This window comes from Zootoca vivipara, chromosome 14 (assembly GCF_963506605.1).
Source record: "Zootoca vivipara chromosome 14, rZooViv1.1, whole genome shotgun sequence".
Lineage (NCBI taxonomy): Eukaryota > Metazoa > Chordata > Lepidosauria > Squamata > Lacertidae > Zootoca > Zootoca vivipara.
The window spans coordinates 30,817,449-30,841,833 of NC_083289.1; the positions used below are offsets into that span (position 1 = coordinate 30,817,449).

Here is a 24,385-nt window from a genome sequence, read left to right on the forward strand (position 1 = left end):
GCTTCCTCCTTTACATTGTCTCAACAGGGTAAGCAACCTCACCGGCCCTTTGCAGTCCTTTCCTAGTGGGCTACCTTGGAAGTGAAATACACTCACCAAGACCAGAGAAACACCAGCTGAGAGTGTGCAACCTCTTGTTCCAGTCCAGGAAGAGGAATTGCAAATACTTTGGCAGCAGGTAAAATCTATCCCACAAAAAAAAACCTTCACATAGGAATTGGCACACGAGGACAGCTAGTTTAGAACCCACCCCCAAATCCAGGTTTGCAGGAACATATATTTTGCATTGTGGGTGGGAGAGGCTGCAAATCAGTCATGCCATTTCCACCAGCCTGTGGTATGAAATGGAAGAGTCCAGACCCCCATTGGACCACCAGCTGAGCTGCTTGTCCAAACTGAGATTTTTTTTCCAGTTTATCTGCCACCTCGTAATTGCTCAAGGCTTGATGTCAGCAGCCTTTCACTTCAGTATTTTCAAGTAATTACTGTTTAAAAGATCTTATATCAGGATGTCTTTACTGAATCCACCTTGCCTCTTGAATCAAAAAATGCTTGACGCAATTTAGCAGTAGTTCTGCACAAGCACTGCTGAAATGGGGGGTTATAAGAACTCCTTGTTTGCTTTAGAGGGGAGAAAGAAACCTAAACCAGGCTTCCTCAAACTCTGCCCTCCAGATGTTTTGAGACTACAATTCCCATCATCCCTGACCACTGGTCCTGCTAGCTAGGGATCATGAGAGTTGTAGGCCAAAAACATCTGGAGGGCCGAGTTTGAGGAAACCTGATCTAAACCTTGGATCATTCCCACAATTTTAAGAAAAAGTTGCCTAACTGTTAGACATCCAGGCATGGCCCCAAAGTTAAGTCCTGCATTACTGAGCCAAGCTTATCTTGAGGTGGTTTTGTTAAGTACTACTTGGCTAAAACTAAGAATGCAGGGTACTTTGGACCTTTCCACCACATGTACAGGGTATGTTGGAAAGGAAGGCAGGGTCATGTTTCCTGTGGCCCCACCAAACACGGGAAACAAATACACACACTTCCCACAAACACGGGAAACCTGCAGAGTTACGACTCCTGGTTATGTGGGGAACCTATGGCCCCTTTTGGATGAAACCAGGATGGCTCACCAAATGTTCTCACTGATCCTTTGATACATCTAGCTGTATGTCTGTGCTCATTGTGCCCATCAAGAAGATGATTTGGGAGGCCCCATGTAGCAGATAGAGTGCTCTCCCCCAGAGCGGTTCTGTTGGCACTGGCTTATTGAGGACAACCACAGGCATCCCACCTGAGTCCCATTGGAAAGAGTGAAATTAAAACAGAAAAAGAGGGGAAGACAATTGTCAAGAACAGCTGCATGATTTTAAGTGCAGAAATACCGGTAGTATGAAATTGAACATACAACTGGTTCAGACTCAGAAATAAGTTTCCAGCTCACAATAGATTTTGCTAGCTGGTCTGCTGTGCTTAAAACTTCTCAACTGTTGGTGGCTTTAAAAAGCCAATGTCTGTCATGTGTCACCCTGCCTGGTTTAGATTCTTACTATTTCCATCAGCTATTTATAAGCATCCTTTAGCAGTTTCAGTCACCCACAGGTCTCTCTCTCCCTTCCCCCTTTACACTTGATCCAGTAGAATGTCAAGAGGTCTCGAGCTGTTCATTTTTTAAATGTTTATTGAAAAATAAGTTGCAGTTGGTATACAGACAATTAAAATAACACACTCACAGTCACAGAGTGATGCTTTGTCTTTCCAAAATGTTATATCTATCTATTGTTATATATACAGACAAAAATAGAACTGTAAACATTGAAAGCCCCTATCTTCACACAGTTCACTTTTCTACCACAGTGTACGTTGGGCCACTAACAACTGCAACTTTTTGTTGTGTGTTTGAAGCAGTCTGCTTTTGAAGGGAGGTATCTGTATGTTTGATATCCTATTAAAAACGATGAAAACAATGTGAGGTCGAACTGCATACTTGCAGCAAAATGAAAGGGAGGCTTCTTTCTCTCTCTCTGTACTAAAAATGTATTTTTGGGTCTTGCTCACCCTGAAAGGCTTTCTTTCTCTCTCTGTCTCTGTGGTAGCCTCTACACAGTCTATTAAAGGCAAATGAGTGAACCTTTGAGCAAAATGAGTTTCCCCTGCCTGAATATTGCAGGACGTCAAAAGAGGCGAAGGGGTTTTCATAAAGATGCTCTGTATTGGAATGGAAAGGAGCAAAGAGCTTATAGGTAGCTGGAGTTAGCCTGGTGAGAGTTAACCTGTTTCTACTCCTGCAGCATAAAGACTTGGCAAACATTAAGTGATCGTCTTTGCCATTCTGCGTAGCACTTGGAGGATTGGGTGATGGTGTTGTTTCCTCGTGGGAAGATGGGAGGGGAAAGGGTGTCTGTGCGAGAGGCTTCTGGCAGCCCCACAGGCCACACCATGATCATTTCCTTAAGAATATGATGGAGGTTGCTGCGCTTATCTCGACAAGCATGGTTTAGAAGAAGTGAGAATGATTTTTTACAGCCACAACCAAGCGTGACGACTTTCTGCTCCTGGCGTAATTAGACACTTGGGGCAAGTTACTCTTATTTTGCTCTCAGCATGCTGGTTGCAGGATGCTTGACCAGGTGACTGCAAAGCCAGTGTGGTGTAGTGGTTAGATTGTCACTCTAAGACATGAGAGGCCAAGGTTCAAATCCACTCAGCTACTCAGTTCACTGGGCGACCTTGGGCAGTGCCTCTCAACCTAACCTACCTCTCAGGGTTCTTGGGATTAATTGAGGAGAGGGAGAACTATGTATGCCACCTCAAGCTCCTTGGAGAAAAAGGCAGGCTATAAACGCAATCAGTCAATCCATCAACTGTGGGTAGCACCACATTGCGGTCTTTCAGCAGACTGATGTGGGCCTCTTCTAGCCTGAAGCAACTGCATATTGGGCTTGAAGCAGTCAGAACCAGCGCTCTGGGTTTGAGAATCTGGATTTCAGAGGAGGATGAGATCAGCCTGCCTTCCTCCAATTGCACTTAGCAGGCGTGTGCCATAAAGCATAGAACCCGTTTCCAAAGCCTGCTTTCTTTGTGTGCAGTGGGGCTGGCATGTCATTAAATGTATTTCCTGTGCTTCACCAGCAGTGCTGGGTTACAATTTAAAATTCCATATTAACAACAGTTAAAAAGAAATGGCAGTTCACAGGAATAGGGTGGGCCCTGAAAACACACCCTGGGTGTCAAAAGTCAGCTTTCACCACAAGGTGTTTGTTTGACAAATAATGCTGACTGCTTTTTAAACAGGTGGTTGTCGCAATGGCTCTAGTCAAGGCTTTTAGCTGCTGCTGGGTGGAAGCTACTGGCAATTTCCTCTGCAGGGTAAACTCTGAACTGTGATTTGCCCTGAGTGCCATAAGCAAGCTGTGGCACCTTCACTCCAGTCATGTGAGTTTGTGGTCCCATTGAGATGAGGCAGCTTTTCTATACTCGGAGCCGTTGTGCACGAACAGCACCGATGGCAGTGCAAGGCAGGCATTTCCAAATTGCAACCAACCCCTTTGGGCACACCAGAAAGTTATTTTGACACATTTTGAATGCCTGGATGAGCATCACAAAAGCAGCACAGGTGCCGAGGACTGGTGGGGTTTGACCAGCTCCACACACCTTTGCGAAAGTGCCCCTCACACACACACTTTAAGCCATGGGTTAATGGTCTCTTCCAGAATGTTGGCAGAAAGATGGATGGGAGATTAAACACTTGAGCACTGATCTCAAGAAAAGCACGAATGGGGCAGGGGGAACTAGCAGGACAACTTAACAACTCCTACTCATTATCTACCATGTAATCTGCAAGAATGTATTTTGGTTAGAGCTCTGTGTACACAGTTCCTCTGACAAATCGCTGTTACATGGCTCGAGTCGCAAAACATTGGCTGAGTGCTGATAGCAGCACATGGAAACGGGGAGGGAATGCTTTTAACGCCTCTGGCAGCGGCTTTTTGCTTTAATTGCAGAGTGGTGGCAACAGGCCAAAGTCTCATTGGCTGGTTTACTTAACTTGGCAAACCTACACAAAGGTTCAGCATGATAATTTGAAAGACAGGGATAGCGAATCCCAATCACACCTAACTAGTCAGCTCCCTGCCTTTTCTCAAAGCAAGTTATTTCTGGATGTGCAGTTTTTGAGCCTCACCTTGATTTGACAGATCCTTGCTAACCAATTCACCAAGTGGATGCCATTTTCACCACCCATTTAGGGGGCCCACAGCTTTCTCTACTGGCTTGTGGCAAATATTTCCCCTTTACAATACCAGGCAGGAAGACGACTTGGGTGCTGGCCTTGGGCACCAGCGATAGATAGATGCATGCATGCCACCTGGTCTTCTGCAAGGTATCAACAGGTTTGCCTATCGCATCATCTACCTTAGCACTGCCTTTAAAGCAGAGGCTGTCCTGGTTGGTGCAAATGGAATGTGTCATCCCAAAACATCCAGGTTGAGGAAGACAGAGCTACAGTTACAAGAGAACCACCATTTGCATTCAGGGGATAAATTTAAGTAGTTGCTACACCTTTTTACAATCACGGTGTGGGGAGAGAATACGTCTATTATAGTGGCAAAAGAATTCAAAGGAGAACCACAACTTGCCAGCAATATTTTTCCTGGCAAAAGCAGGTGAAATCAGCTCATTCATCTATTACTTGTCAGCTTGGATAGTTAGCCCACACAATAAAAAAAGGACTGACTGGCCAATATATAACTTTAGCCAGGTATCTATTATTTTCCTGCTCATCTATTCCTCCCCCCAAAAGATAAGCTTGTAGATTATCTACATTTGCCCCAAATGCCAGTCCCCTCAAGAGTCCTTCCTGTTGGACCAAACAGCAAGTACCTTTGCCACTCCAAACTGAGAACCCCAAATCAGGTTTCGGGTGGAGCCTGAGCTTCACTAATCCTGCCGACTTCTGCACACCTTTTTCCAAAGTATGCAGGTGAACATGCAAACATCAGAAGAGCCTGCTGGATTAGGCCAATGGCCCATCTAGTCCAGCACTCTGCAGCCTCTTCTCACAGTAGCCAACCAGATGCCTCTTCTGGCAACCCTGCAAGCAGGACCTGAGCACAACGGCAGCAGCTCTCCCCTCCTAGTTTCAAGCAACGGCCATTCAGAAGCATTGCTGTCTCCAACCATGAAGGCAGAGCTTAGCCATCGTGGCTAGTAACGAGTGATAGCCCTCTCCTCCTTGAAATTGTCCAATCCTTTTTAAAGCCATCCAAGTTGGTGGGTGGCCATCACTGCCTCCTTTGGAAGGAAGTTCTATAGTTTAACTATGTGCTGGGTTTAGAAGGTAGGCATTTGTCTTTAACCTAAAGCAGAGTTGTGGAAGTAGTGGCCCTGGAGACTCCAACCCTCATCAGCCCCAGCATGACAGTGGTTAGGGCCTTACGTTGGCCTTCTCCAACCTGGCGTCCTACAAGTCAGCCAGACTAGAATGGGCAATGGGAATTAAGGTTTCTGAATAATCGACTCCATGGTGATGCTGAGCCTGTATCTTACCCAGAGCTTCCCAAATACAGGAGAAGGCGGGGTGGGGGGAGTATTTTGGATTTTCCATCAATGGCCCCAAAGTCTCTTGCACTTGTCCTTAGTCCTGTCTGAATGACACAGCTTTGTATAAACCGCAGTGCTAATCGTGGGGAGGTTAAGAATGGGTTGGAAAGGAAGAGAATGCAGATGTAGGCATTGAGGTTCATACATTCAAAATTGTAATATATAACACATTAACACTACTGACCAAGGCAGTTCTACTAGTCAGACAGAACGTAATCTCTTTCTTTCTCTTTACAATTAATACAAGGATACTCTGAATGAATTTCTTTATAGTTAGAAAAAATACACTTTACTGAACAGACATTTATTTCACATATACAATCGATTTAAAGAAACATTTAAATGTATTATACTTTTGTGACTTCCTGTTTGTGTGTGTGTGTGTGTGTGTGTGTGTGTATGTATGTATGTGTGGGTTTGTCGGCCCTCCCTCCCCCCGAAAAAATATTTAGACACAATTTTGTATACTGCTAAAATGCCAGTGTTCTCTCTAAGGAAAATATTGCTACAGTTCTATGTGTACCCTGTATTAATACCATTCTCTGTATCAGTGTAAACCCTATATAGGTCTTTGTCCACAAGACTGATGGCCTTCCATTGTAAAATCTGAAAGACGAAATGGGACACTCTTAGTTCCAGCCAATTTGGCCACCTCCACGGAAATATTGTGTATCAAACTGTTAAGGGCATAGGTCCACGAAAGCTTCCTTGCACATGCAGCTCTCTCTTACTGGATTGGGGCCCTATCTTCATGGTGGGATTTCAGAGATTTCTCCAGAGTTACAGCTGAATGAGAATGGCAGATTATCGGGATCCGCCTTAATATAAAATAATTTACATCTTGCTGCTGAAATCACTTTAAAAGGCAGCATCATTATATTTCAGTTCACTTACCCATCTTCTCATAGTTTAAATTTCATTTAAGCCTACTCTCTTTGTAACCCTTAAACATTACTACATCTTCATGGCAATTTAGCCTTTTCTCTCTGGTTTCTGACTTTCAACTGTCTTTTCGTTTTCTCTTGTCTGCCACAGTGAAACTTTTTGCCCAAACTTTCTTTACAGAATTAAGGCTGGAGCTATTCCCAACAAACACTGTGATGCACGTTATTCCACTCTTGTGTTCAAAATAAAATGGCCTCTACCAGACACAACCATTTTAAAAGGGGTAGCGTGGATAATTTTTGGTACTGAAGGGGCTGCCAAAATGGCTGCATACTGAGAGCGGTGTAATTTTTATTTTTAAAAAAACCAAATTAATGGATGCCATCTTGAGGCCAACCATGTCGAAAATGGCCTGTCCCAAGAAGCCTCTACTCCTGCTGCTATTCCCTCGACAGACCTATTTCTTCCTTTCCGCTTCCATCTTTTTCCAGGCTGCTTGAAATGTGTCCCCCATCTCTGAGGCAGAGGCAGAATTGGTGGGCTGGATCACACTCCTCATGAGGATATGCTGAGGACCCTAGCAGTTAGCAAGCCCTATTCTTAGACAACAGCTACTGAATGCTACATTTCCCCACGGCTAGGAGACTCTTAAAGGCTGATGGCCTGACAGTGTGAGTGTTTCCCCACCCTTACCCCAGAGCAATAATTTTTGTGTAAAAGGTGTACAAAAATGATTCTTGCATCAAAGCAGTTTGGAAAAGAAAGAAAAAACTACCTGTGGTACCAGAATCACAAAGCTTTTCCCACTCATTTAGCACAGGAACTATGCCAAGTACATAACAAACACACACAAATGAAATCAACACAACCATTATTTTTGGTTTTAAATTTGGCACATTCCTTTTAAAAACAGTCTTCCCCAACTGGGTTCCCTCCAGATGTTTTGGACACACACACTCCCAACTCCCATCAGCTCCCGCTGGGGATTATGAGAGTTGGAATCCAAAACAACTGGGGGTGCAAGAAGGCTGCTTTAAAACTACCTTTTTTCTAGGGCTATAGAGCAAGGGAATAAAAGAAATAGGAGAGGATGATCTGGAAGGTTCCTAGGATGAAGACAGTGGGAGCAATTTTCTGGATTAAGCCCTGGAAGCACAAAATAAAGCATCTACTTATCTGTGTAAGGAGTGGGACGTCTCTTAACAGGCTGGGCTACTGCCAGCTTCTGTGTGTGAATTCAGAAAAAAATGCCACAATGAGCCAAGATCGCAGGGACGGCTCACAAAGATGGGAGTTGGTAGCAACTACCTAACGTTTCATGCTTAGAGCGAACACTGTTTTTTTAATAAAAAAATTCAATAAATATCCTCAGACAGGTAAGACAAGAACCAATACCACTGTAGAGAATTCACTGCACCATTAGCTAAGAGTAAGTTGAACCCAGTTACGTTAACTTGCCACATTAATATTTTTTGTTTGTTTTTTAAAAAAGAAAAGGTACTTTAGAATACACTTGCAACCAACCAGTTGACTATACTGCACCATGAAAGGGAAAGTTGGCCCATTTCTCTGGGTCGGGTTCCCATTTGCTATACAACCTTGAGGGAGGGAGAGGACTTCCTCCTGCCCTTCAGTATGCCGGCACCTGGTAGCCCTTTGGACTGGTGTCTAGGGTCTCCGAGAACGGGGGGCTCTGGTAGGTTTCCGTGCTCTCCACGCCGCTGCCGGTGGGGTAGCCTGGGTAAGCTGCGCTGGGGTCAGTGGGGAACTGGTCCGTGGCGAACAGGGACATGTCGGTTCCCAGCCGGTATCTTTGGAGCGCCTTGAGGGCCAGGGCAACCTTTTGCAGGGGAAGATAAAGGTTTACGTCAGCAGCTTCCAAAATGTTCCCTCAACTCATCCCCAGTAACCCTCAACCCCGTAATAATAATAATAAAGGTTCAGATTGGTGGTTTGCACAACCCACTAAGGAAGATAAGGAAACAATAAAGTTCAAAAACAGTAACAAGCACACGTCTATTCAAAATCCAATTAATATTATTTAGTTTCATTAAATCAGCAAATCTGACAAACTTGATCCAGCAACACCAGCTTTTCAAACTCGGATAGTCATTTATGTTGTGAACCGCTGTGAGATCTATGGATGAACGGTGGTATACAACTTGTTTATACAAGTAGTTGTTGTTTTACACCTCTGGTCCCCCCCTACCTCTTAGTGCCTCCTAAGTAATCCCACTGATACCACCCGCTTTGGGAACCACTGAGTTAGTTTTCTCAAAGGCAAGGGACTGTTGGCTCAATATATTTATTTAAACATTTATAGACCACGCTTTTCATTTAAAATAGAGCAGTGTGGACTACAAAATAATTATTAATAATAATAATATATTTATACCCCACCCATCTGGCTGGGTTTCCCTAGCCACTCTGGGCAGCCTCCAACAGAATATTAAAATACAAAAATCTATTAAACATTAAAAGCTTCCCTAAATAGCAAAATCCCAGAAACTTGTAATATAACATCAATTAAAACTGGTCATTACCTCCATCATGCCCTCCCTTGCTGGACTCTTCTCTCAACTTAAAAACCAACCAACCCAGACATAACATTTGGGCCAGATGTGAAGAAACTTTGGCCCTCTGGATGTCGCCAAACTACATAAGGACCTAAAGAGCCTGCTGGATCAGACCAATGGCTCGCCTAGTCCATCATTCTGTGATCTCACAGTGACTGCCTCTGAAAATGGAGGCAAAGCATAGCCAACTACGACAAGTCCCATCAGCCCTAGTTGGTATGACCAACGGTCAGAGATGATGGGAGTTGTAGCTCAGCAACATATGGAAGGCCAAAGGTTCTCTCTCCTCTTTTTTCTTTTTGAAAGGATGCATGTTTAAAACGCAAACCGTGCGAGACACAAATGCTGCAATGCTTCCTTTCAGATCAGAGCATTCTGTCAACATCTCCCTTAGTAACGTAGCTCCTGACATTATGAAAGGGGAACAAATCCAAGAGCGTTTGCTGTTAACTGTCAACACCCCCTTGGAGTGGCTTGAAAAGGCAGGCAAAAGCGGGAAGAGGATCTTGAAAGGCTACATGCCACATCAGATCAAAACATGGACTCCTGCACCGCATTTGGCACCTCCTGTGGAATCCGGCACATTTTAGGACATAGGAAGCCATTCACTTTGAAGGTGCTTGAATGTCTGGTATGGATGTGACCCATATCTGCTTGGCCTGGAGAAGAGAGGATTGGCTGATGGAGGGAGGGGGAGATGGTCACCTTCTTTGGATCCCTGAAGAGCTGCAACATAGAGGAGGACAGAGACTTCTGGGGCTTCTCCAGCCTCTACTGATCAGTTAAAAGGACAATCTTATGCCTGTTCATGGGGCTATTTTGCATAGCTCAGTGATAGAAAATCGGCTTTGCATGCAGAAGGTCCCAAGTTTAACCCCTGGCATCTCCAGGTAGGGCTGGGAATGTTTCCAGCCTGAAACCTTGAAGAGCCACTGCCAGTCAGTGTGGGCACTATTGAGCTGGATGGGCCAAAAGTCTGGCTTCCTAGGTTCTATAGTTTAGTGAGTAGGGCCTTGCATGCAGAAGGTCCCAGGTTCTATTCTCAGATCTGAGGGTAGGATCCCCAGGTCTGAAACCCTAGAGAGCTGCGGCCAGTCAGTGTGGGAAGTACTGAGCTAGATGGACCAATAGTCTAAGAACGTAAGGAAAATCTTGCAACTGGATCGGGCCAATGGACCATCTAGTCCAGCATCTTGTTCTTATAGTGGCCAACCAGATACCTCAGTGGGAAACCTGCAAGCAGGACTGGAGCACTTTCTGACTCAGCAGGGCTGGGGGGAAACTCCTGCCTGACTCCCTGGACAGCCACTGCCAGTCAAGGGCTGCAGACCATCCTGAGCTAGACAGATGAAGGCTCTGACTCAGCATAAAACTGCTTCCTCTGTCACTGTGTATTTAAGGGGATTGGCTATAGCTCAGCAGATGAACATTTGCACTGCATGCAGAAGGTCCCACGGGATAGCTCAGTTGGTTGTGGTGCTAATAATGCCAAGGTTGCAGGTTCAATCTCCATACGGGACAGCTGCATATTCCTGCATTGCAAGGGGTTGGACTGGATGATCCTCAGGGTCCCTTTCCAATTCTACAATTCTATGATTCAGTCCCCACAATCTCCAGGCAGGGCTGGGACAGACTCCTGGTCTGAAACCCTAGAGAGCTGCTGCCAGTCATTGTGGGCATTCCTGCGCTAGATGGACCAGTAGTCTGATCCAGTATAAAGCAGCTTCCTGTGTTCCTATGTCATAGTTCAACGGCAGAGTCCCCAATGGCAGAGACTGCAAAGCGGATGCTGGTCATTGCAGGCATCTAAATACTGAGCTAGAAGGACCAATGTTCTGACATCATACAAGGTAGATCCCGACATTCCAGTTGAATCAACCCTATATTCAGAACCATGAGGACTGGAGTCTTGATTTATTTCCAAGGGATGATTCTTAACTCTGCGGCAGAGCATCTGTTTGGAAAAGCAGGAGGTCACAGGTTCGGTTCCCAACAGCATTTCCAGGTAGGCCCTCCCTTTCAGTCCAGGGCAGCACACAGAGCCCTTCCTAATTCTGCCCTGTTTCCTAGTTCTGCTGGATCTCTCAGCGACTTTTGATACTATCGACCATAACATCCTTCTGGACCATCTAGAGGAGCTGGGGTCACTGTTATACAGTGGTTCCACTCCTTCCTCCTGGGCCATGTCCAGAAAGTGGTGTTGGAGATGAGTGCTCAGACCCCTGGGCTCTCACTTGTGGGGTGCCTCGGGGTTCCGTCTTCTCCCCCATGCTTTTTAACATCTACATGAAGCCACTGGGAGAGATCATCAGGGGGTTTGGGCTGGTATGCAGTATGCAGATGATATCCAGCTCTACCTCTCTTTCAAATCACAACCAGTGAAGGTGGTGAAGGTCCCGTGTGAGTGTCTGGAGGCAGCTGGAGGATGGATGGCGTCTAACAGATTGAGGTTGAATCCTGACAAGACATAAATTCTGTTTTTGGAAGACAGGAGGCGAGCAGGTGGGGGGGGGGAACTCCCTCGTCCTGAATGGGGTAACTGTGCCCCTGAAAGACCTGATGTGCAGCCTGGGAGTCATTTTGGACTCACAGCTGTCCATGGAGGCGCAGGTCAATTCTGTGTCCAGGGCAGCTGTCTACCAGCTCCATCTGGTATGCCAGCTGAGACCCTACCTGCCCGCAGACTGTCTCGCCAGAGTGGTGCATGCTCTGCTTATCTCCTGCTTGGATTACTGCAATGCGCTCTAAGTGGGGCTACCTTTGAAGGTGACCCTGAAACCACAACAAATCCAGAATGTGGGAACCAAACTGGTGACTGGGAGTGGCCGCCGAGACCGTATTACACCGGTCTTGAAACACCTACATTGGCTCCCAGTACGTTTCCAAGCACAATTCAAAGTGTTGGTACTGACTTTTAAAGCCCTAAACCAGGCATAGGGAAACCCGTCCCTCCAGATGTTTTGAGACTACAATTCCCATCATCCCTGACCACTGGTCCTGTTAGCTAGGGATGATGGGAGTTGTAGTCCCAAAACAACTGGAGGGCCAAGTTTGCCTATGCCTGCCCTAAACAGCCTCGGCCTAGTATACCTGAAGGAGCATCTCCACTTCCATCATTCAGCCCGGACACTGAGGTCCAGCTCTGAGGGCCTTCTGGCGGTTCCCTCACTGAGAGAAGTGAGGTTACAGGGAATCAGGCAGAGGGCCTTCTCGGTAGTGGCGTCTGCCCTGTGGAACGCCCTCCCAGGTGTCAAGGAGATAAACAACTATCTGACTTTTAGAAGACATCTGAAGGCAGCCCTGTTTAGGGAAGTTTTTAATGTTTGAAGTTTTATTCTGTTTTTAGTCCTCTGTTGGGAGCCGCCCAGCCAAGGGTATAAATATAATTATAATTATTCCGCACATCACAGGGTCACCACTGGACATCAAAGCTTACCCAGGAGATGATGGAGAAGAACGAGAAGGCAATGGCTGCCCTGGCCGCATCACCTGCGTAGTGTGCCTCTTTGCTCCATGGTGTCCTCTGCCACTGGTTGGCCAGAAAGCAGAAGCCCACAAACCACAGGAAGGACCAGAACCCTGGGGGGGGGTGGGTAAAATAACACATCAGGTCACCCCAGTACCACCAGAGCAACAAGAGTCACTGTTCTCAATACACCATTGGCACATAACCTTGCCAAATGTTAAGCATTATTATAGTTTATGTATATCCACCTTTGGTGGTGTACGTGGTTCTTCCCTTCCTCACAACAACCCTGTGAGGTAGGTAAGCTACAGCCAAGTAAGGTAAGTAACTAAGGCTGAGGGACAAGGACAGGGTTGAGCTTCACTGCTGAGCAGAGATTTGAACCGGGTCTCCCAAGTCCCAGTTTTGGCATCTTTAACCATTACACCTCTCCCCAGGCTCTCATCATCCCTGTCTGGGTCTTCAAGCGCAGTGCCTTTTATTCACATTTTGATGATTCCGTTATGCTGCCTGTATCCTTACGCTGTAAACTTCTCTGGGTACACAACCACAGAATGACATAAAAATAATAAACTATTGCAATTAACAGCTGCAGGGCAAGGAGCTTTCCACAGTGTGGAAGTTATGCAATTTGTAAAAGGCATAGGAGCTCCCCGAGGAAAAATAAGTTGGCTAAAGCACAGTGGTAATGCATGCTGGATGTGCTGCTCCAATCCTGGCCATCTCCTGTGAAAGGATCAGACGGCAGCGCTAGGAAGGCGCAAATCTGTCATTTTCAGTTTCTCAATTTTCCAGCCTTAACTTCAATTCTTCACATTTCCATATCCATTTGCAGTTTCCCCTGAAGTCCCCCAGCATTTAAGTATCCTAATATACACCTGTTTATGTGTGATTTCCCCTAAAACCCACTTGTTTGCATGACAACGTTTCCTAGTATAATGCATTTCTGCATGTTATCTGTTCTAATATATGCATTTTCAGGCACACTTTCCCCTACCTAGTACAAGCACTTTTGTACACAATGCTTAGCAGGAGAACTGCACTGCAAAAATTGGAGAAGTATGAATTTCAAAGGATGGCTGGGCTTCTAGTTAGGTAGGCTTGTCTTTTTATTTATTTCCTAAAACTTACATAGTGCTCGATTGGTTGTTGTTTTTTAAAAAAAGACATTGAAGTGGTTTATGAAAAGAACAATGTAATTGTAAGTGAAATAAAGAAAAACAACTATTGAAAGCATTCAAAAAGCACTAAGCTAAAACCAACTAAAAACACTTGCCAACCTTCTATATACCTGGATGGGCTTGCTGAAACAAAAATGTTTTTAGCAAGAAGAGTATAACGAAGGCCCTTGCTTAATGACAATAGGCAGAGAGTTCCAAAGTTCGGGTGTTACCTCACTCTAAAAGATGGATTTCTTACGAATGCGGAACAAGTGTTTCACAGCACTTCAAATGTGAACTGAATTGAACTACTCCTCCATGCCTAGTGAGTAATGTGGCCCCTTTCTCCCTGAGCCACCGGGAAGCTGCTTCCAAACAGATTAGACAATACTCTGCTGGAGACGTCCATGGTGTGATAAGCGTATGGCCATTTCATAATACCTTACTTGTACGTTACAGCATCACCCTCCTGGGTGCAGTTAGCTGTCAAAGCGACGGCTCTGTTGGAAACACTGACACTTAAGCTTGATTTAAGGAACAGCAGAGTCAGTTAAAGAGCACCGGGCTGCGAATGCTCCACCTTCACTACAAGTGGCTCTGTACTGTGGATTCAGCACTGTGAAGCCATCACAGTTAGGAGGAGTTTTTAAGGACCTGCACCTTAAAAATCAGGCTGCAGCTGCCCCTGCAAGGGAATCTTGGGAGGGGGAGGCAGGTGTGTTGACTTGCCTTGTGCTTCCCTAAGCTGGTGCCCTCCAGATGTTTCGGACCACAACTAGAGTTGGGGAGAAATTCGATTTGCATCACTATTTAGAGACCTGCCAACCTAATTCGCAATTTCTGAAACAAGGCGAGAACCAAAACAAAGGTACCCTATGAAATTTGCACTTCTCCCAATTTTGCAATACAGTTCTCTAGCCACGGGATGTGCGCAAGGAGTCAAATACTTGGGGGAAAACACATGTCAAAATGCTTATTTTAGAGAAGATAACATGCAGGCGAGTTTTAGGCAAAATTGCATGCAAGCAAGTATAAAATGTACACTGCTTTCAGCTCCTTGGAGCAAGGAGGGATATATATCAAATAAAGGATTAAGGAATCAAGTAATAAGTAATAAGCCATAATAATAATAAGCAATCAACAACTGGGCTGGCAAGTGCTGATAGGAGATGCAATCCAAAATGGCCGTGTTGGGTGGGGACTGGTGGGAGTCGGAGTCCAAAATGGCAGTGTTGGGTGGGGACTGATGGGAGTCGGAGTCCAAAATGGCTGTGTTGGGTGGGGACTGATGGGAGTTGTACTCCAAGACATCTGGAGGAGGGGCTCAGATTAGGGAAGACTGTCCTCAACAAATGCCACCCCACAGTCCTACCTGAGAAGCCAAGGTCAAAGAGGACAACACGCTTCCTGTCCTTCACGCTGCTGATCTGCTGGAAGTAGAGGTCCACTATCAAGAAGAAACTGCAGGCGAAGAAGGCAATGAGGCCAATGGCGATTCCATAGTTGCAGGCGTCATCGTTGGCGTTGTAGACGCAGCGCAGCACCGAAGTGCTGCCATCGTTGACGTAACCCTCGTTGATGATGGAGCCAAAGACTACGATGGAGAAAACCTGAACGGAGGATTATTATTTTGTTGTGGGGGAGGAAAAGGAGGAACAATATTCAACTGAAAGCTCACCTCTCCCAAGATCAACCATTTCAGGCCCCCACAGTTGGGAGGGGAGACCTGTTGGTGACGCTGCTGAGTGTGATCCATGACAGGGACTTCTTGGTGGTGGTTCCCTGTTCACAGAACACCCTCTCTGGAGGGCTGCACCTGTCCCCTCTCCTTTGGGCCCTCTGATTTCCGGTACTTTCCCCATTCAGCTTTCCGGCTCTCGGCCTGCATTGGCCGAGCAGCCACGGTGTCACGGAATGGCCACAAATATTCTAACTTCTGAGTAGTACACAGTTACAAAACAATGCAGCTTCTGTGACAATGAGAACAAAAAGTCTGGTTTATTTCATCCAAAGCCCCCAAGGCCTGCAGCGGCAGGGGCGGGATATGCTTTTCCAGTAGGGTGGAAGAATGAGTGCTTGAAAGCTGCGTAGGAAAAGGGCCTTAAAGGGTAGGTAGTCAAGGAACTGAGCAAGGTTCCTCAGGAAAAAAGGGCCAAAGAGAAAAATGGGAGGTGGGTTTAGGGGGAGGAAACACACAGGCCCTGAGGACAGGAGTGACTTAAAGTTGTTGGCAGGAAGGAAGAGGAGGATGGGAAACTATAGAGAGCAAAGAGGCCGCAGTGTGCATGCAACCGTGGTGCAAATCACTGGTGTGCATGATGTTCATGAGAACACCAGAAGAGCCTGCTGGATCAGGCCAAAGGGGTCCATCTAGTCCAGCATCCTGTTCTCACATTGGCGAAGCAGATGCCTGTGGGAAACCTGTTAGAAGAGCCCTCTCCTCTCCTGTGGTTTCCAGGAACTGGGATTCAGAAGCATTGCTGCCTCTGACGGTGGTGGCAGAGCATAACCATTGTGACTAGAAGCTGCCGACAGCTCTCTCCCTCCATGAATTTGTCCAATCCTCTTTTAAAGCCATCCACACCAGGGGCCATGACTGGCTCCTGCAGAAGCAAGTTCCACAGTTTAACTTCTTTCAAGCTACCGTTAGCGAGGAAGGGGTCAATTTTTCCTGTATGGCAAAATAAGTCAGTCCCCTGACACTTCCTGCGCGTTATCATTTCCTGCTATCATGCTCTTTGCCTGCGCACAGTCAGAGTCTGGTTCGAGCAATGTTATCAGATCCACTGCAGGATGCCGCCGTCCCGACCTGCAATGTACTTCCATCTGAACAGAGTCCAGCAGAGGCAACAACAGCCTTGGTCAACCTGGGGCCCTCCAGATGTTTTGGATTGCAACTCCCATCTGACATGTTGGCTGGGGCTGATGGGAGTTGTAGTCCCAAACATCTAGAGGGGCCTAGGACGGCTGAGGCTGCAATAAAGCAGGATCTTTTTTTTTTTTTTTTTTTTTTAAATTTTAAAATTCATCTTTATTAAAGTTCAAAAAACATAACAAGTTAAAATCGTAAAATCATACACAATCATACAATCAAAGAAACAAAGAAAACAAAACAAAAAGAGAAAAAAAAAAAAAGGATAAAAGAATTACCTTCCGAGTCATTTCCCACCGCTTGCCTTCTGAATATATTTTAAAAATTGCGTTACTTCATTTATCATATCTATCTTAATTTCGATTAATTTTATTTTATCACACTATTATTTTCCAAATTCTAATTTTTCAGATTCTAATTTTCCTCCTGACTATCTAATTTAAACAGATCATCAACTCTGTTTTAACACCAATTCTTTTAAAATATTCCTCTACCACTCCCCATTCCAATTTAGATTTCTGCTTAGAAGTGTTCCGAATTGCTGCCGTCATTCTCTCTAGGTTCATAAATTCAATCAATTTTAATTGCCATTCTTGGATTGTGGGTAGATCTTCCTTCCTCCATTTCCTAGCTATCACTAATCTCGCTGCCACACTCGCATACAAAAAAATATTTCTTTTATTCTCAGGAATATTTTCTGGGATAATGCTCAATAATAAATACTCTGGTTTTTTTCTAAAAGTCAACCTCAACATTTTTTTCATTTCTTCATAGATTTCGTCCCACCATTTATATATTTTTCCACAGGCCCACCAACAATGAAAAAAATTCCCTCCTTTCTCGCCGCATTTCCAACAATTATCTAAATCATTCCTATATATTTTGGCTAATTTACTGGGAGTCAAATGCCATCTATAGATAAGTTTTAAGATATTTTCTTTTATATTCATACTAGCCGTGAATCGCATTGAAACCTTCCATATACTCTCCCATTGCGTTGCATAGATCGGCCTCCCTAAATCTTGTGCCCATTTTATCATTACCTCCTTAACTACTTCATCTTTTAACTCCCATTCTAACAAGAATTTATATATTTTTGATAATGGCTTTTCCTTATTTTCTATTAATAATTCTTGTAATTTTGACTTTCCAATTGTGAATCCTATTTTTTTATGTTCCTGAAAAAGGCTTTGAATCTGTACATACTGCAACCAACTGTTGCAGTACTGCTTAATCTCTTCATATGGTTTTAATTTCCATTGTCCCTCTTCACTCACCAAAACCTCTTGGTACGTCAACCATCTTCCTTTTTTCCACCTTCTCCCTAGGGCTGTCATCTCGAAGGGCGAGGCCCACCATGGTATCTTCGGTTCCATTAGATTTTTAAATTCTTTCCAAATCTTAAATATTGATTTTTTGATCACATGATTACTAAATTGTTTATTTTCCCCTTTCTCTATTTCTAATAAATATGTGTGCCATCCCCCAACGTTTCTAAATCCTTCCACCTCTAATAACTCCTCATCTTCTAATATTAACCAATCTTTAAGCCAGCACATACACGATGATGCGTAATAAAGTCTCAAATCTGGGACCCCCCACCCCCCTCTACTTTTAACATCCGTAAGTAGTCTGTACTGGATCCTTGGTTTCTTATCCAACCATATAAATTTACTTAAATCTCTCCTCCATTCTTCAAAAATCTTTCTTTCCCCCAATATAGGCAACATTTGAAACAAAAATAAGATTTTTGGTAAAATTGCCATCTTTATTGTTGCTATCCTACCTGAGAGAGAGAGATTTAAGCCCCTCCATCTCTCCATATCTTTCTTTATTTCCCTCCATAATCTTCCATAATTATTTTCATATAAATCTATATTATTAATACTAATTATAATACCCAGATATTTAAATTTATTCACAATTTCCCAATTTGAAATTTGTTGCAATTTGCTTTTGTCCAATTGTCCCACATTTTTCAACATCAATTTTGTCTTTTTTTCATTAATTTTTAATCCTGATATTTCTTCAAAAGAATTTAATATCTCCTCTAATTTTTTGATTGAAATCTCTGGCTCTTCTAACATTACAATCATATCGTCCGCAAAAGCTTTTATCTTCAAATTTTTATCTTTCACTCTAATTCCTTCAATTTCCTCCTCCTTTTTAATATCCACTATTAAAAATTCTATTGATATTATAAATAACAACGGGGATAGAGGGCAGCCCTGTCTTGTTCCCCTCTTTATTGCGAAATCCTCTAATACCTCTCCATTCAATATTAACTTAGCCGTTTGGTTATTATATATTGAATTAATTCCTCTCATAAATTTATCATCAATTCCAATTTCTATTAATGATCTTTTCATAAATTTCCAAGATAGAGAGTCAAAGGCTTTTTCTATATCTAAAAAGACAAAGGCTGCCCTCTTCCCCGGAGACCAATCCAGATATTCCAATAGATCCAGTACCACTCTCACATTTTTTGCCAATTTTCTTCCCGGTAAAAATCCTTGTTGGTCTTGCCCTATAATCCTAATTAATATTTTTTTCAATCTAGCCGCTAAGATGTCCGTAAATATTTTGTAATCAACATTAAGTAACGAAATTGGCCTAAAGTCCCCTACCTGTCTTTCCTCTTGCTCTCCCTTCGGTATTAATACTATATAACCTTCTTGCCATGTCTTGGGTATAGTTCCCTTCTCTAAGATATCATTCATCACTTTTTGTAAAATTTCTCCTAATTCTTCTCTAAATACTTTATAATGTCTGCTCGACAAGCCATCTGTTCCGGGTGACTTCCCCAATTTTAATTTGTTTATGGCTTCATATATCTCTTGTTTTGACACTGATTTATTTAACATTTCTCTCTCCTCTTCTAATATTTTATCTTTCCTCCTTTTTGAAAAATATTCCTCTAATTTCCCCTTGTCTAATTTCTTTTCTTCATATAGGTTCTTATAAAAATGATTAAAACATTTCTGTATTTCCTCTTGCCTTCTCAATTTTTTCCCTTTGTAATTTATTTCCGTAATTAATCTCTCTTTTTGATTTTCCCTTAATTTCCATGCTAATAATTTTCCTACTTTATCTCCCCATTCGAATGTTTTTTGTTTAAGCCATCTTATTTTATTCTCAATTTCTTGTCCGACCAATATAGATAATTCTTTTTGTAATACCTTCACTCTCATTTTCAAATCCTCATTTTTTGGACTATCTGCCAATTCCCTTTCCTTTTCATTAATTTCCCTTTGTAATTTTTCCATATTTTGTTCCCTTTCTTTTTTAACTCTGCTTTTTTGCTGTATATATAATCCCCTTATAAAGGCTTTACTCGCATCCCAGGTTGTCTTTAACTCTACTTCCTCCGACATATTTTTCTCATAAAATTCCTTTAGTAATTTTTTGACTTTCTTTATAAAATCTTCATCATTTAATATCCTTTCATCCATTCTCCACCTTCTATTTTTTATATCTTTTCCTTTAATTTTCACCATTGTTGGATTATGGTCTGTAATTGATTTAACCAAGATTTCGGTTTTCCCCGTCATCTGTATCAATTTCGGTGAGAGCCATATCATATCAATCCTAGAGGCTGATTTTTTTGCCCCAGAATAATAAGTAAATTTTTTCTCCTTTGGATTTTCTTTTCTCCATACATCTTCTAAGTTGTAATTTTGTACCAAATTTCGAAAAACTTCTGGCAGTCTTCCCCCGTTCCCCCTCCTCCCCCCTGTTCTATCCACCTCCCCCTGCATAACACCATTAAAGTCTCCTAAAAGTACTATTTCTTCATCCAATATATGATCCCCCATTTTCTTTCCCAGTTTCTCAAAAAATTCCTTTTTGCATCCATTTGGTGCATAAATATTTACAATACATACATTTCCCTTTGGTAAGTACAGACGCACCCCAACCATTCTCCCCTCTTCGTCTTGGAATAACTTTTCTGCCTTAATCTTTGGTTTAACGTAAATTATTACTCCCTTTTTCTTCTTTTTGTTTGATGAAATAAATTCATTTCCTATTCTCTTATTTATCAAAACCCTTTCATGATTTTGTGATACATGAGATTCCTGGAAACATACAACGTCCCAGCTACCTTTTTTTATTATATGTTCTATTTTGTTTCTTTTCAATTTATCGTTTAAACCATTCACGTTCCAGGATATAATATTTAAATCCATTACTTTATTTAACTTCTGTTTCAATTGAATAAAAATAAATTAGGGAGAAAATTTACAAACTTCAAAACCAAGACTTAAAAATGAGAGAATTAAAGAAGGGGAGGGGTGAAAATAAACCAAATATGTGATATTTCCAAAGTCTAAGTTTTCCTCCCCTCCACCTAAGAGCTCTAGTTGGTAAGAGTGTGTCTGCACTTCTCACTGCAATCCCTTCCAGGAAGAATACAGGAAGATTTTATCACAAATTCCTTAACTTATACTCTCCTCTTGTTGTTTTACAAGGAGGGGGGAAGAAGGAAAGGGAGGGGAAGAAGAAACAAGGGGTGAAAATCTTTATCCAAAGGGAGAGAAATCCCCCCTCCCCCTAAAAAGGAAATGGAAAGAAGATCAATCTCCCTATAAACGAAAGAAGAGAAGTTCTTTTATATACAACAATCTTCAAGAGCTTTCGCCCACTTGTAGGTCTTCGTCTTCTCTGTCTTCCTCCAGTTCTTTAAACAGTTCCTTTTTGTTTCTGTTGCAAAATCTTTCCGCCTCCGCCACCGATCTGAAGGTCTTCTTTTTGCCTTTAAAGGTGAAAGTCAATCCTTCAGGATACTCCCATATGTACCATATTCCATTTTTGCTTAGGGTCTCTGTTACTGCTTTGTAGCCCTGTCTCTTGAGCCTAAATCTCTTCGGGATTTCTTTGAAGATGGCTACTGTTCTTCCTTCTATCGTCAAATCCTCAACCTTTTTCTTCTGCAAAATTTTTTCTTTGAGGAGCATTGAATTTAAGAAAATCATCACATCTCCCGGTCCTTTGAAATTTTTTGTCCTATCCGTTCTTACTCTATAGATCTTGTCTATATCAAGCATCAGATCCTCTTCTCTCACTTTTAGCCATGTTGCCAATCCTTTAATCATTTTTTCTTCTATTTGCTCTCTTGCCGACTCCGGGACACCCCTCATCCTTAAAATCCGCTCCTTCTGCCTCATCTCCAGAAAAGCAATCTGATCTTCAAGCTCCTCTTGCTTCTTTTTCAATCTTTGTGTCATTTCATCTTCTTTCTCCTTTACTGATCTTAAATCTTTGTTTTCTGCAGCTATCTTTTTTATTGCTTCCTCTTGCTTTCCTATCTTCACATTTATGTCTTTCACCGCTTTATCTAGTTCCTTGTTTTTATTATGCAGCTCTCTCATCTGCCCAGTCAACTCCTCTATCATCTTGGTGTTGTCACCCACTTTAATCTCAATTGAATCCACTTTTGTTTCAACTGAGTCCAATTTTTCGTTTAAAGTTTTATTCATTCCTATTATCAGTTCTTTTATGTCTGCCAAGGACTCACCTTCTGGAATTGGAGTTGACATTGATTGCCTTCTTGGTTGGTTCCCTGCCAATGCAGTGGAACTAGCTGGATTCTCCTTGAACTTTCTTATGGGCATTTTATTCCTCTGTTTGAGGATAGATACTCAGAGTCCTAATTTTCCCCTTTCCTTTCCCTATCTGGGAGTATCCTTCTGTGTATTCAGTCTTTCATCATTCTTTCCTTACAGCAGTCTCATCAAGAAAAGAAAAAGTCGAGAGAAAAGGGGGGGGAGTACTTTGTGGGCTTTAAAAGTCTGCTAAGTTTCGATGCCTTGGCAGTCTGCCAGCTTTCAATTTTCAGCCTCAGCTTTCCCTCTTTGTCACGTAGATACAACAGCTGCAGCTGCAATGTCTTTGATCTCCTCTCCTCCTCACCTCCTCCTCCACCCTGCTTCCCCCTCCTCCTCCTTCTCCTTGTCCTTCGCTTCGGAAAATAACCTTTCAAAATGTCTTTTCAAGCTTCCCGATCTCCATCTTGAAATGAGGGATAGTAATCAATTGTCCAATTAAATTCTATTTTTACTCTTGCGCTCGGTTTTCCTGTCTCTTTCAATCTCTCTGACTTCCCCCAGCGCGTTTAAACAATGACCCGTTGTTCAATAAACAACTCTTGTTCTGTCAGAGGGCTCTTTCGCAATTAAACAGCGGTGCGTTTAATGACTCCTTCGACTTAGCCTCCCGCCCGCGATCTTAGTTTTATAGTCTTTATGTCAACTTTGTAACACTCACGGTCGGATTATCGTTAAGATGTATCTTGTCGAAGAGCTCTGGTGCTTGCTAGGGGCGGAGATTCTCGGGCGCCGCTGCAGCAGACACTGTAGGGTTTTGCGTGCAGCTCCTCTCAGCGACTCTCACCGTTCGATGGTGCCGCCGCCGAGTTCTGCCGAAATCACGCCGCTTTTCTCAACTTCAGTGAGGGACCCGTACCCTCACCTTTCCCTTGAAGGGGTTTTTAGGCGCCAAATTCCCTCCAAAGCGTACTTTGTCTGCTTTTTAGAGCTCCCCGATTGCCGGAGCTCTCTCTCCGCGATCCGTTCCCTAGCGCACCATTACCGGAAGCCCCAATAAAGCAGGATCAAAGACATACAACTGCAGCGCCAGCGAGAGCAAGGAGGATCTCGCCAAAGCTGTGAGGCTGCCAGAAGGTGTAATCTCAGCACTTTGTGATGATGGGTTTTTTCTTTCTTTCTTTTATCTCATTTATAAATAATGCAAGAACATATTCCACACCCCCTTTTCGCTGCTGGAAATACTGACAGCCACTTAAGGGAAACATGCGCAGCCTGCCAAAAAGGAGGGCATGTTTATGCTGCATGAATAATGGAGGAGGTTCAGTGCCACACGGGGTTTCACGGCCAGTGGGTCAGTGGGTGGAGGGCACCCTTTCCACCTGCCACCCCATTGGCTCCAAACATCCTTGCCACTCTCTTGCTTTGCCAGAGGGACGACAAGAAAGAGTTCTCTGTATCTGCAAAATGTCAGCTTATCAATTTATTTATTTATTATTTTTTAATGCATGGTTTTGGTAAAGCAAAGGAAACCTAAGGTTGAATGCTATTATTTCAAAACATTGCAAATATAACCCATCTTTCTATAAACACAGAATCAAGAGTTGGAAGAGATGACCCCAAGGGTCATCCAGCCCAATTGGCTGCAATGCCATCCAGCCTCTGTTTAAAGGACAGTCCATCACCTTCCAAAGGAGTCCGTTCCACTGTCAAATGGCTCTTACTGTCAGAAGGATTAGTCGGAATCTCCCTTCTTGTCATTCCAATCCACTGTTGTTCATTACTCCTTCCTACAACATTGCTATTTTAGATAGTATTATTACTCTGTTCCATTAGAGACCATTAAGGAAAACAGAAACTGACAGAGCGAAATCTCCCTTTCCCTCTGGTTTGCTGCTGCACAGAGCCTGGCAGCAGTTAAGGAACCGAATAACCATTTCCAAGCCAAGAGCAGTACAGTGGTACCTCTACTTACGAATTTAATGCGTTCCAAACGCACATTTGTAAGTAGAAAAAAATTGTAAGTCGAATCCCATAGGAATGCATTGGGAGAAAAAATTCGTAAGTAGAAAAAATCCTATCTAAAAATTCGTAAGTAGAAAAAATCCTATCTAAACCGCATCCAAGATGGCGGACGGAGCTCCATTCGTAAGTAGAGGTACCACTGTAATTAAACCCTTTAGCAAACCCAACAGTAATTGTAATAGAGAGCTGTGAGTTCGCCATCCCTCTCAGCACAGAGACCAGGTGGAGGTCTAGTCTCCCCAGAACTGAAATCCGCTTCC

The 24,385-nt window shown here is 43.3% G+C and overlaps 1 protein-coding gene across 1 annotated transcript in view; it reads right to left on the minus strand.

Annotated features, from left to right (window-relative positions):
* Nucleotides 1–1,193: 1,193 nt before the first annotated feature.
* SYNGR3 (synaptogyrin 3) overlaps nt 1,194–24,385 on the minus strand; it is a 40,657-nt gene continuing 17,465 nt past the window's right edge. The window contains exons 2-4 of the mRNA XM_035130699.2: nt 15,058–15,295; nt 12,496–12,638; nt 1,194–8,323 (exon numbers count right to left, since the gene is read on the minus strand). Of these exons, the coding sequence (XP_034986590.1) occupies nt 8,114–8,323; nt 12,496–12,638; nt 15,058–15,295 (591 nt within the window). The 3' untranslated portion in view covers nt 1,194–8,113. The remainder of the gene's footprint in view (nt 8,324–12,495; nt 12,639–15,057; nt 15,296–24,385) is intronic.